The sequence below is a fragment of the Kogia breviceps genome, chromosome 4, assembly GCF_026419965.1.
Source record: "Kogia breviceps isolate mKogBre1 chromosome 4, mKogBre1 haplotype 1, whole genome shotgun sequence".
Classification (NCBI taxonomy): domain Eukaryota; kingdom Metazoa; phylum Chordata; class Mammalia; order Artiodactyla; family Physeteridae; genus Kogia; species Kogia breviceps.
The window spans coordinates 175,611,725-175,625,800 of NC_081313.1; the positions used below are offsets into that span (position 1 = coordinate 175,611,725).

The following is a 14,076-nucleotide window of genomic DNA, read 5'->3' on the forward strand; positions in this document are numbered from 1 at the left end:
GCCAGGTCTTAGTGGCCGCACGCAGGATCTTCACCGCGGCATGCGGGACCTAGTTCCCCGACCAGGGATTGAACCCGGCCCCCTGCATTGGGAGTGCAGACTCTTACTCACCGGACCACCAGGGAAGTCCTAGCTTTATCTTTTTTACTCAAATCTGATGCTTTAAGGATCACAATTTATGTTCATTGAGGACTTCCAAAGAATGTGTTGTAAGCTCTGTAGGCACTCCCAAGAAGCATTCCAGAGATGTTTTCAGCAAGGAGCAGCCCAGTCGATGGGTCACTGTGGCCGCCTGGTTGGGCCTGCACACCAGATGGCAGTTCTGGCTTTTTTTCATTCATAGTTTTTTTTTTTCTTAAGATTTTAAAGATAAATTTTATTCATTTTTGGCTGCGTTTGGTCTTCGTTGCCGCACGCGGGCTTTCTCTAGTTGCTGCAAGAGGGGGCTACGCTTTGTTGCGGTGCACGGGCTTCTCGTTGAGGTGGCTTCTCTTGTTGCAGAGCACGGGCTCTAGGCGCGCGGGCTTCGGTAGTGGCACGTGGGCTCAGTAGTTGTGGCTCGCGGGCTCTAGAGCGCAGGCTCCGTAGCCGTGGCGCATGGGCTTTGCTGCTCTGCAGTGTGTGGGATCTTCCCGGACCAGGGCTCAAACCTGTGTCCCCTGCATTGGCTGCCGGATTTCTAACCACTGCACCACCAAGGAAGCCCCCAGCTGACTTTAAAGAAACTGATCACGTTACTTTATAGTCTGTATTGTGACAATTAGCAACAACTTGTGGGGGGCAAATAACACCAGCAGACTCAAGGATCAGGATACCGGTCTGGTGTTTTTAAAAAATGTTTATTCACTCATTAACTGACCATGTTGATACTGACTCTGTGCTTAGGGAAAATCACTGTGATGAAAGCTCAGGTTTCCACACTGCACCCATTTGGGGAATCAGGTCCACACTTGGACTGAAGGACCATAATAAATGGGACCAAAAGCCCCGTCAGGGATGCAAGCACTCAGTGAGAGTGCTTGGGATGGGGAGGCACGAGTGGGTTCCTAGCGACGGCTGGTTCTCTGCGTGCTCCCTGAGGCTGACTCACCCCAGACAAGTTGATGGTGGGTCATTTCTATCAACAGTGCCTTGAGGCAGCCGGGTGCCCAGCGGTGCCCTGCACCGGGGAAAGAGCCTAACTCGCCAAATGGAATTGTTCACAAAACGGCAATGAGCTGTTGTTCTGTTTCTCCTATTTGATTAAAGAGTAAAATTTATCTTACACAAAAGAGAGACTGGGGGCAGAAGCTGCCCCAAGCTCACTGTCAGCGGCCCCTTCCCGGTAGTGATGCCTGCTTGGCTGCTCTGTGAGTGGCCTCAGCTTCCCACCGGGATGTGGGGTTCTGGCCGCCCTTGCAGGGTGAGCGGGAGGCCCCAAGCCCAGCAGGGGCTCGGCCTGGCTCGGAGCAGGCGCTCTGCGTGGACAGCGAGCAGGAAGGAGGGTGGCCGATGGGCCCTGGGGGTGCAGCGTGGGGCTCAGGGGAAGTCGCGGTAGGGCAGGCGGAAGGGGTAGAGGGGCGTGTAGCGCGAGTCGTGCCAGAGCAGCTTCTCCTCCAGCAAGGCGACGGTCGGCAGGGTCAGCACCAGGGTCTGGTGCTTGAGCACGCTGTGCACGTTCAGGCCTGGGGGGCGGGGTGGAGGTACAGTCAGGGCGGGCCCCCCCCCCGCCCCCAACAGAAACACCAGGGTCTGGTGTAGGGTCCTGAGCCCCGTAGCCTGGGTTCAAACCCTGGCTCAGTCGCTCACCCCCAGCAAGACCCTGCCCTTAGCTCATCAACTTCCAACCGAGGGCATCCTGAGTACCCGACTCTGCCCTGCGCTTGGGCACGGTTCCCACCTCACACCCCAGTGGGGGAGGCTGACGGTAAACAGAGCGGATAAACAAACACGATGTACTGAGGGAGGCCCATGGGGCTGCAGTGAGTGATGAGGGGAAGGAAGTGGAGGGGAGGGCAGGGGAGGGAATGCAGGATCTGTGGTCCTCCGGGGAAGACTTGGGCTTTTCCCTAAGTGACAAGGGAGCCCCGGAGGGCGGTGGGCAGAGGAGGGACAGGACCTGACTCAGGTGCTCAGGCGCCCTCTGGTGGCCGTAGTGGGAGTGGGCGGACGGGAGTGCCTCACAGACTGGGGAGGAGTCGGTCAGCAGGAGCCTGGGTCCAGGCAGATGGTGGGAGCTGGCCCAGGGCGGTGAGAAGCGGTTGGATTCTGGATATGTTTGGAGACAGCGCTGACGGGGTGAGCTAACAGACCGGAGTGGAGGGGGGACAGTGTGGTTTGGGGCCACAGCTGCTGGGAGGAAGAAGGTCTCGTGTGCCAGGATGACTAGGAGACCCCACGTGCCGCTGTCCAGGAGGCAGCCGGCCACACAATCAGGAGACCAGGAGAGAGCTCTGGGGATTAGTCACCGCAGCCATTGGTGCGACGTACTCAGGACAGCCCTGACCCCTGCGTCTCGAGCGAGGAGCCGGCGGGGACAGCCAGTGGGTCCTCAAACTCACTCCACGCCTGGCACTATGGCCCAAGCTTGGACAGATGTGACCTCAGAGTGTTTTTTGTTTTTTGGCTGCACCGTGCAGCTGGTGGGATCTTACTTCCTGGACCAGGGATCGAACCCGGGCCACGGCAGTGAAAGCATGGAGTCCTAACTACCGGACCACCAGGGAATTCCCCTCAGAAGTTTTCTTTAAGAAACACATCATTCTCCCAATGCTCCGTCTGGACAAACCGAGGGTTGGCTTGGGGAGGGTGGTCACTACCCAAGGCCACTCGGTGACCAAGTTGCAGATACAGGATTTGAACTGGCCCATGCTGCACTCTCTGGGGGTCTGGGAGACAGAGCGGGGCCCTTTGCTCACCAATAGCAGGGACTAGGTTGAAGGTCTTCAGCCGAGAGGCAGCTGCCACAATGTTCTGGGGCATGTGCTCGTGTTCTCTGAAACAGAGGCCAAGAGGTGAGGCCCTGCCAAGGACGGACCACCCTCCCTGCCCCGGCCGCCCCTGCTCTGCCCGGCACCCTCACAAGTCCACAAGGAGGACAGAGTCGCCCCAGCGGCGGTAGCGGGCCAGCTCCATCAGGTACTGGGGGTCTGCGGTCGGCAGCTCCAGGGAGTCCACGATGTGCAGGTCGTCCTGGTGGGAGCAAAGGACAGTCTGAGCCCACCCTGCACCCACAGCCCACACCCCAGGACCCCCGTGGCTCCCGGCAGGACTGCTGCTGTACCTGGGCCAGCTTGACGGTCAGCGCCACCTTGAGGCCCTGCACCCGCACTTTCATGGGCAACATGTAGTAGTAGCTCGTGGGGCCCCGGGGGCCATGGGCAATGCCTCCTGCGGGGGCAGAGGTACGTGAATGGGTGAAAGCCCCAGCTGGGCTTGGAGGTCGGAAATTTGCCGCAGTGACTGGCACAGGGGAGGTAGGAGGGAGGCTGCCGGTAGCCAGGCAGAACCCCAGCAAAGAGGGCAGGGCCTCAGGTAGGGATGGAGAGGGGAGATTGCATCGGGCATCACCTGGGACAGGTAACTTCACCTCACTGGGGCCTGGTGTCTTCAGCCATCAAACCTTGGGTGAGGACGGTCTACCGGTGTGTCCTCCCTCTGCTGGCGATGGGAGTGGAGCAGGGACCATGCGGGACAGGATCCCTGCCCCCACGCCATGCATATTCACCCAGAGACTTGATCCCAGAGGGAACCAGGGCTGCGCCCGGCAGCACAGGGGGTTGCAGGGGGTGGGGAGACCCAAAGAGGGTCAGGGAGGGCTTCCTGGAGGAGGCATGGCCCAAACACATCGGAAGGATGAGAGGGATTGGCCAGACAAATGGGAGATGACTCAGTCAGCTCTGTTTGGTCAGAGAAGGGGTAGAAGGGACAAGGGGGTGCGGTCTGCAGCCACCGGGGCCTGGAAGGCCAAGATGAGGGGCTCAGACTTCACACAAAGGCCGCAGGAGCTGGGAGGTTTAGGAAGAGCCCTCTAGGTGCTGTGTGAAGTGTGGGCCAGGAGAGGTGAGATGGGAGGTGGGGCAAAAGGGGCTGTGGCCATGGCCTGATGAGAGGCCAAGGCCAGAGCTGCGGGGAAATGGGGCGAAGTGGACGGACGCTGGCAGACCTGCTTACCTCCTCGCCAGATTGGGGAGCGGATGCTGCCATGCCTGGCCCGCCCACTGCCTTTCTGTGGCCAGGGCTTCCGGCCACCGCCCCGCACCTCGGCCCTGGTCTTGGTCTTGGCATAGCTCTGTGGGCGCAGAGTGAGGAAAGAGTCAGGTTCACAAGGGGGGGTGCCATTGCAGACGAAAGGTGCCAGGCCCAGGAACACAGCAGTGAGCTGGGCAGACCGGCCTGCCGCTGGGGAGCCGGACAGGAGACAGAGAGACTGGGGCTGCATCGGGACAAGCACGGAGTGCCTTGGGAGGTAGGGATGGAGGGAGGGATAAAGAAATCAAGAGTTCCCTCCTCCACTCCAGAACGTCAGCCTCAGAGAGGCAGGGGCTCTGCTGCCTGACACACAGTAGGTACTTAGTATTTTTTGAATGATTTCCGTGTGGCTGTAACTAAAAGGAAGCTGGGGGAATTCCCTGGCGGTCCAGTGGTTAGGACTCGGAGCTTCCACTGCACGGCTCAGGGGTTCGATCCCTCGATCCCTGGTCAGCGAACTAAGCTTCTGCAAGCCGCGTGGCCATAAATAAATAAGTAAAATTAAATTAAAAAAACAAAAGGAAGGTGGGGCATGGGGAAAGACGTGGGGGTTAGGGAGAATCAGGGAGAGGTGCGGGGTGGAGGATCATGCAAGGCTTCCAATGCCAGGCTGATGACTTCATTTCCAGGGCCACGGCGAACCAGGGAGGACTCGCCAGACTTGAGGTGGGCGGATGGAAGGCAGGGACTCTGACTAATAACAGCATCATCGATGCTCTTTGCGTAAAATCCAAACACCTCATGCTGCCCCTGTTGGCCTCCATGGCCACACTGGCCCTTCTGATCCCCGCCGCAGAGGCTTTGCCTGTGTTGCTCCGACGCCCTCCAGCCCAGCCCCACCGCCCGCTTCACCTGGTTAGCGCCTGTCACACACCTGAGGTTAAACGCCCCTTTCTCTGAGACAACTTCCCTAATTATACTTTTACAGGCATGTCTACTTGATTCATGTTCTCCTCACCAACTAGACTGGGAGCTTCAAAAGGACAGGGACTTTGCCTGTCTTGTCCCCCAGCACAATGCCCAGGGCACACTGGCGGTTCACAAAATGCCTGCCAGATGGCCCATCGCTGAATGGGTCAGGAGAGAGAGGGTGGGGCCTGAGGCCCACAGTCCAGAGAAGACACCGCAGGGACATCCTCTGCCCCCCCACCCCCGCCCCACTCTGGGCACTCACAATCCTCCTGAAGTTCTTCTGCCAGATGGCAACCTGGTGCAGGATATCCAGCCTGTGGAGGAAGGAGACACGACAGGCCCACTTCCACTTAAAACCCTCTTTGCCCGACTAGGTGAAAACTCTGGCTCCTCCCTATCCACTTCCAGGGCCCTGTGTGACCTGCCCTGGTCCCTCTCTGAGCCCACCTTGCAGCACCTCCAGCTCCAACTCTGTGTCCGTTCTACGGAGTCCAGCCTCCAAGCCTCTGCACTTGCCGTTCTCTGTGCCTGAAGTGCTCTTCCCCTGGCTGCTTCCTTTTCTGCCTACCAGTCTTAGCCCAAATGGTATCTCCAAGAGGAGTCCCCTTGCTAAAGAGGGCTCTTTACCTTACCCCTTTCCTACCATTACAACTTCCTTACCGCCACTTCTTTACAGACTGGTTTGCCTCTCTACCCCTGTGCTGTTCCATACAGTAGACACTGGCCACATGTGTGGCTACTAACCCACTGAAAGGTGGCCAGTGCCACGTGGTGAAACGGCAAGATTTTAGATTTACCAGGATAAGCAAAATATGTTATTGAAATCAATCTCATTTGTTTCTCACTATTTGAAAGAAAACTTGGCTACTGGAAGAATTTAAATTCCATGTGTGGCTCGCATTGGACAGCGCTGCCAGGCTCGTTTGCCAGGGGTTGGCAAACTATGGCTAGTGAGGCCAAATCTGGCCTGCTGCCTGTTCTTGTAAATATGTTTTACTGGAACACAGCCACGCTCATTCACGTACACATTGTCTATGGCTGCTTTTGTACTACATCAATAAAGATGAGTAGTTGCCATGGAGACGTTACAGCCTGCAAAGCCAAAAACATTTACTCTCTGGCTCTTTAGAGAACAAGTCTGCTGATCCCGGCTTAGACTGGGGACAACATTAGCAACCTCGGTGCTCATTCCCTGCTGTATCCCTGACACCTAGAATGGAATCTGGCACCTAGTAAGTGCTTCGTAAGTATTTACAGAATAAACAAAATATGTTGTTTTTATCTTTTTTTGTCACCCTCTAGCAGACTGGGACTCTGTAAAGACAGAGAGCAAACCATACAAATAAGTAATAGTAATAGATTAATAGCACTTATGCGCCAGACACAGTACACATAAGAGGCATCACACACCTTGGCAAGCGAAAACTTGGTCTTGGGAGTTGGCCCATATAGGGTTGAGATCTGGCTCTAAAGTTTATAAGCTGTGTGACCTTGGGCAAATTTCTTAACTTGTCTGGGCTCAGTTTCCTTACCTACGAAATAAGAATAATATAATCCATTTCTAGGGTTGCTATGAGGATCTAGTTAACTCAACTGCAAGTAGGGTGACTTCCCTGGTGGTCCAGTGGCTAAGACTCTGCGATCCCAATGCAGGGGACCCGGGTTTGATCCCTGGTCAGGGAACTAGATCCCACATGCCGCAACTAAGGATCCTGCATGCTGCAACGAAGATCCTCCACGCGGCAACTAAGACCCGACGCGGCTAAATAAATATATATTTTTAAAATGCAAATACGCCCCTACCCCCCCAAAAAAGGGAATTCCCTGTCAGTCCAGTGGTTAGGACTCTGTGCTTCCACTGCTGAGGGCTGAGGTTCAATCCCTGGTTGGGGAACTAAGATCCTGCAAGCCACGTGGCCAAAAATAAAATAAAATAAAATACAAATAGACTGTCCCAGGCACACAGTAAGGACTTAACCACTGCTAGTGCTCATTTTTGCAAAAACCAATAACAGCAACAATAACCAACATTTCTACAGACCATATTATAAGCCAGAATTACCTCATTTAATCGTTTGAAGTTTGACAGAATAGAGACACTGAAGCACAAGGGGGAAGGCAGGATTTGAATCCAGTCACTCAGGTTCCAGAGCTCTGCGTCCCTAACCCTCAGAGGATGTTACCTCTCAGCCCTCACCTTCACACAACTCTGCAGCAAGAAAAACCATCATTCTCTCTCTTTTTTTTTTTTATCACTCTCTTCTAACAGGTGGAGAAACTGAGGCTCGAGCCCAGGTCATCCTGATACCTAAATCCCTGCTCCTCGTCCGTCTGCCACCCAGTTCACCATTTCGGCTCCCACTTACCTGGGCGTCGCAGAGAAAACGTCTGGGTGCAGCTCGGTCAGACCCAAGCGCTCCTGCTCGTAGCCCCGCAGGGACTCGACCCAGGCCTGCACGGGACGCCGGTGCGCGAGTACTGGCAGCTCGCACCTGCGCAGCACGGGCACCCGAGGACCTGGAGCGATTGGGAGGTCAGGGGCAAAGGTCAGAGTTTCCGGTTGCCACCCCTCCTAGGGCAACCCCAGCAACCTCACCCGCGCTCGCCACCGGTTCTGGTTTCTCCGCCGGCTGCACTGCCTCTTCTACCAGCGCCTTCAGGCCCTGTAAACGGTGAGCAAGAGTGAGAGACGATCCCCGGACCCTCCAACCTTTGTCCTCCGACCCCGCCCTCAGTCCCCAGCCTCACCCGGCAGCCCTTGGGCCGAAGCCAGGCCCGCGCCCCGGCCCGGACTAGCTGCAGCATTGTCGCGCAGCTCCCCACGCTTAGAGAGGTCAAGGCTTCCTCTGCTGGACTCTCTCGACGCCTCGCTATGACGTCACGCCCGCGACGCCGCCGGGCTTGTATTCGGCGTTAGAAAACTGAGCAAGCAAGAGCAAAGACGGCGGGGCCCGCTAACGCCTCTCCCCACCACCATCCCAAGAGTAACCCTAAACGCTAATTTCCACTGCTGGCATAAAGAACCCTCTGCAACACCTTGGAGCGCAACCCCACAGCAAGAAACCCCGCCCCCTCTTCGGTCCCGCCCCCAAAGAGCCGGTGCGGTAATCCAGCCAATGAAGCCTCCCTGCTCAAAGGGCACGCTCCTCTTTCAGCCAATGAGCGTTAAGCCTAGAAAAGTGGCTGGGCGGTGCTAGGGCGGGCACCTAAGGGAATATGGCCAATAACTGTTACGCTTTTTTTTGTCGGCCACGTCCCCAGGGCCCGCCCGCTTTGGGCCTCCAAGACCCTAGCCGTTGATTTCTCCAGGAACGTGGTTTTGTTTGCTTGTTTGTTTAAATGCAGGGCGTTATCTCTCACAGAAAGCCCTCAGGGTAGGGCCTGGCGGATCGTGCTTCTCCTCTTAGATTCCCCCAGGGCACGTTCCCCTCCAATGCGTCAGGTTAGGAGATGTGTCTCCCCGCCATCTCCTAGGCCAAGGTCCTGTCGCGTCTCAGACTGCCAGGGCTCTCCGAGAGCAAACTGGGGAGTCCACAGATCCTGCGTTGCCTCCCTCGTCCACTCTCACCAACAGAAATCCAAACGCTCATTTTATAGGTTCTTTGCCACGTTCCCCGTCAGGCCTCCAGGCGGCGCCACGAGCCCATAGCAGCCTGCCCTGGCGGGCCAGACCTGAGCACTTGATTGCCAGTGAGAAATGGACCGAGTTTAGCCGCCGAGAACGTGGTCTGGGAGCCAACCTCAGTGTCCTCATCTGGAAAATGGGGAGGTGTGAGATTCGATGAAATGATGGAGGCAAAGCATGCCATGTGTGGAACATGCGTAGCTTTATTATTATTATTACTATTATTTTGAAGGTGAGTTTCATCATCAAAGCAAGACAAGAGCCAAGGTGGGGGACTTCCCTGGTGGTCCAGTGGTTAGGAATCCGCCTTCCAATGCAGGGGACGAGAGTTCGATTCCTGGTCGGGGGAACTAAGATCCCACATGCTGCGGTGCAGGTAAGCCCGGGCGCTGCAACTGAAAAGAAGACCGCATGCTGCAACGAAGAGCCTGCGTGCCACAACTAAGACCCAACGCAGCCAAATAAAAATAAATAATAAAAGGTCAAAAAGGAAAAAAAAAAAAAAAAAAAGAAGCCTAGGCAGGGATGGGGGTGGACCGTGGAAGACTTGAAGGCTTTTTTTTTTTTTTTTTTTGCGTCTGATATATTTAAATATGGATATTTTTGTGAAGTATTAATGAAAACTTATAATGTATTTCATTTTGCATTCTGTCCTTGCAAGAAATGTGGATATGTGTTTCAAACTCCACACACTTTGCAATTTTAAAAGGTCTATTAATTTTGTACAATTTTGTTTATTCATTTTATGTTTGCATAAGTAATTCACACACCTAGTAAAGAAAATTCCAAAAACTACAAAAAGAAAGCTAGAGTGAAAAGTCTGTCTCCTCCACCCTCTGTTCCCTGCCCTGCCCCCAGCCACCTCTTTCCCTTCCCAGAAGCCACCACCACAACCAGCTGTGTGTCTTCTTCCAGAACCAGTTTTTTATTTTACAGACAGATTTACATGTCTGTCCTGTGCAAGAGAATTTAGATTTTATGTGGTGAAGGATGGAACAGCACTTAGCTGCTTAATGATTTATTGGGCACCTACTGTGTAGTGCTGGGGTAAATCCAGCAGACACCCTTGAGATACTCACAGCCCAGAGCAGAAGGTTGAAAGATCAGAATGGGGGAGGGGAGGTCTACAGGGTCTGTGGGAGCACAGGGGAAGAACTGCTAATCTGTGGCGGCAGGGGTCTCAGAGGCAACTTTTCTGAAGCTGCAACCGGAGAGCTAAGGCTTGAAGGTCCATCAGGAGTGTGTCCAAAGGAAAAAAATGTGATCCCGGCTGAAGAAACAGCAGTTGCAAAAGCCAGAAGTGGGGACTGGGGGAAGGGGTGGCTGGACTTTCCTGATGGCCACAAGCTTTGTTCATTGACTCAGTCATTTATGTTGAACCCACCTCAGGGCCTTTAGTACTGGTGTTCCTTCTGCCTGGATCATACTTTTCCCAGAGCTACACGTGGCTCGATCCCTCACCTCCAATTCTTTGCTCAAATGTCACCTCCTCCGAGAAGCCTGTCCTGACCACCCTATTTCAAATTGCAATCCCCACCCCTAGCCCTTCTGACCGCCTTATCCTGCCCTATTTTTTTCCATCAGTACTTATTTTCTAACATCCTATATAATTTCCTGGGTTTTTTTTTGAAGGATCTTTCTCTTTTAAAAAATATTTGTTTATTTGGTTGCATCGGGTCTTAGTTGTGGCATGTGGGCTTCTCTAGTTGCAGCACTCAGGCTTCTCTCTAGTTGTGGCGCGTGGGCTCTAGAGCGTTGGGTCTCTGTAGTTGCGGCATGCGGGCTTAGTTGCCCCGCGGCATTTGGGCTGTTAGTTCCCCGACCAGGGATCGAAGGCAGGCATTGGAAGGCAGATTCTTAACCACTGGACCACCAGGGAAGTCCCTCCTGGGTCTTTTTAAATGCTTTTTGTCTGTCTCCCCTACTAGAGGTGAAATTTTGTCTTCCCCTCTTGGCAGAAATTTTGCTCTGTTTTGTTCCCTGCAGCCAGCATAGTGCCTGTAACACAGTGGGCACTCAGTACATGTTTCTTGAGTGAATTCCTTTGTTCATCATCCTAATGCAGGGATATTACCAGAAACAGAGCCCCCCTCTCTGTCTCTTGGGTCTCAAGACCTGTAACCCCCTGAGGTCACAGGCACATAAGGTACCCAATGAATGATTATTTACCCAATGGCACTGGAGTCACATAGACACAGGTTCAAATCCAGGGGCTGCTGCTAATTGGTTGGGTGTCCCTGGGCAAGTGGTTAGCACTTTCAGAGTTCCGCCCTAATTGGTAGGTGGGACACACACAAACTCTCCCCTGCTGAGCTGTGTGGAGGATGAGTTCTCTTTCCTTCCATCCTCAGTCCCCACAGTGTTTCCCCCCACCCCCACAAAGGGAGCCTGTAAATACCTGAGTCAGATCCATCCCTTCTCTGCTTAGAACCCTCCATGCCTCCTACAGCAAAAGCCAAAATCCTTAGAACAAAAGCCGAAGTCCTCACTGCAGCCCACAATGCCCTGCAGGACCTGTCCTCACTTCCCTCACTGTCCCCCTCTATCTCTCTATGGTTTCTGCCACACTGGTCTTCTCACCAGAACCTGTCAATCTCACACCAGCCTCAGGGCCTTTGCACATGGACCACTCTCCCCTAAATATCTGTATGGTTCACTCCCTCATCTCCTTCAGGTCTTTACTCAAATGTCACCTTCTCAGGTGACACTGGGTCTAAAAGCCACAGTCCCTTCCTAGCCCACATATCTAATCTGCCTTCCCAGTGTCATTGTTTCCAGAAATTACACCACATTCTAACAGATGACATCATGTTCTTATTTATCCTGCTTCTTGTCTGTCTCCTCCACTAGAACGTCAGCTCCTGGAGGACAGAGGTCTTTGTTTCTTTCACTGCTGGGCCCCCATGCTAAGAAGGAGAAGGGTGCCAGGCACCCAGAAGGTTCTCAATACATAGTAATTGAACAGATGGAATGTGGAGAAAGCAATTTTCACACGGCTTCCCCACTGGCATTATTGATTGTGAGCCTTCATGAAAGGGAGGTAATGACCTCGAGACCTTCACACTATGAGGCTCAAAGTTTGACCGTTTTGGCCCAAGCCTGGGTGGAGTCAAAGGTCGAGGTGTCTAGCCCATTCCTGTGGATCAAAGGCTCAGTTGTAGGTAAGCTCTGTCCCCAGTGGGCCAGCATCAGCCTTGCAGCCCGGAGAGGGTCTTTGCTGGCCATGGGCATGATAGCAATTTAGGGAGCATATATTGGAAGCTGGAGGGCCCCCCAACATCTGGCCATTCCTAGACCCCCATCACTGTGCCAGGGTTTTCACAAAGGCCAGAGTCAAGGCTGGAATATTGGGGGGGCAACCTTCAGATAGAAGATGCAGGGTATGAGTGCAGGATTGATAGGGGGGCAGTCTGACCTCTTTGGGGGAGCTGTTTAAAGTACATCCCCATCAACTGCGAAAACATCTGCTGTGTGTTTGTTTGCAGCTCAGTTTGTGGGTAACTGCCAAGCGTGTGAGGAGGAGGAGGAGTCCCCATTGAGGCATTCTCCCTCAACCCCTAGGGATGGGCCTGATTTGCATAGATGTTTCCATTCCCTTCAGTTCCCTTCAGTTCAGCGTCAAAGCGGGTGCGTGGAGCAGAAAAAAAGGCACAGAAAGAGCCCCCTGGGTTTTGGCAGAGAGTCAGACCCCCTCAGGGCTTGAACCCCTGGGTAGGGCACATGGGCTGTCTTGGCCTCAGTTTCCCCCTCTGTATAATGGGGGTATAATCACCCCTTCCTCATATGTTTTGTGTCAGCCTTGCACCTGTGTACCCTCAGGTCACCCATTCCCTGCTCTGTCCCTGCCCCATGGCTAAGGACTGACCCCTGCACAGGACAGCCCCCTTGTCCCCTGCCTTCTGTGCCCAGATTTAGCCAATGGCAGGGACTGAGGGTAGATTGGAGGGCGAGAAGATGGGAGAAGCCAGGGTAGTTCTCCTCATCTGCTTCTGACAGCATCTCCCACTGGACATGGCCTCCCTATTCGTTAACTTGCAAGTTGTCTCACCCCTCCCATGCTTTGGTTTCTCATCTAGGTAACCAACCCCTGTATTAAAGCCCCTCTGTTTGAGCTATGGATATTTTCCTAAGTGGACTTTTACTGTTGTACGGCAGTTGTGAGGGGTTTTTGTTTAAGATACAATTAAAAATAAATAAAGTCTTCCCTTTTCAGTGTACAGTTCAAGTTTCCACAAACATATACAGTCATATAAACACCACCACAATCAACATATAGAATTGTTGCATCACCAAAAAATTCCCCCACGCCTTTTTGTAATCAACCCCTCCCTCCACCCTCAGGCCCTACGAATCACTGTCCCTATAGTTTGCCTTTTCTAGAATGGCATAGAAATGGAATCATACAGTATATAGTCTTTTGTGTCTGCCTTCTTTCCCTCATCATGATGCATGTGAGATTCACCCATGTTGTTCTATATCGCTTGTTCCTTTCAGACCTCGAGGTTTCAAATACTATATGCCTGAGCGGTCTTCCATGTGAAGATAAACTGCAGCGTGCCTATTCGTCCCTTAGTTAAAGGAGCTGTTGTGAGCTTTTGATGGGCTGATATTTGCAAAGAGCTTAGGACAGTAACTGGCACATGATATATGTGTCAGCTGTTATTATTATGCTGGAGGGGGGCTGAAGTGGGCCTTTGGGGTTCCCCTCTCCCCTAACTATGTATGTCTCCCTCATCTGGAAGAGACAGCCCACCCTTCCCAGGCTCAATGGGCTAAAACTGCATCTGGTGCAGACGTGGCAGGGACTGGCCTCCGCCGGCAGCCTCCCCACCCCATTCCTGAAGCTGAAAGTGGGCCTCAAGCCCGTGGATGGATGAAACAAGGCCGCTGCAACTCCGCTGCCTGCCAAGATCAGCATCTGGAAAGCTTCTCTGCAGCTGGGCCCCCTCCCCCAAGGCCTGGGGCGATGTTGAGAAAGTTGGGACCTGTCTCAGACACTTCTCCTCATGCAGTTCCTCCTGCCAAAACCTGAGAGCTGGGGGTGGGGGGGAGAGTGGAGGCCCAGAGTGGATGGAGGACAGTCCCAGACCTCATCAACTGGGGGGAGTTCACAAAGTTTGGGGTGGGATGGGATCAGAGGTCAGAGGGTTTCCTTCACCTCTGGACTACAGAGAAGAACATTCTGCATCTCACCAACGACCGACGTGGTCCTCAGTGATGACCACTGCCCTTCGATTCTAAATAAACGGGGGGAGGAATGGGGAGGAGTGTCACCACGGCAGGACTGGGTCTGGGACTCGGGATGAAAA

At 53.7% G+C, this 14,076-nt stretch overlaps 1 protein-coding gene across 1 annotated transcript; it reads right to left on the reverse strand.

Moving 5' to 3' along the window:
* Positions 1-820: 820 nt before the first annotated feature.
* On the reverse strand, positions 821-8,237 carry MRPL4 (mitochondrial ribosomal protein L4). The gene is made up of 9 exons (XM_059060943.2): positions 7,891-8,237; positions 7,739-7,805; positions 7,509-7,659; positions 5,405-5,456; positions 4,153-4,270; positions 3,263-3,369; positions 3,062-3,171; positions 2,898-2,974; positions 821-1,664 (listed from the first exon to the last, which is right to left on the reverse strand). The coding sequence occupies exons 1-9, from the start codon at positions 7,945-7,947 to the stop codon at positions 1,519-1,521; spliced, it is 885 nt and encodes a 294-aa protein (XP_058916926.1). The 5' UTR covers positions 7,948-8,237; the 3' UTR covers positions 821-1,518.
* Positions 8,238-14,076: the final 5,839 nt, after the last annotated feature.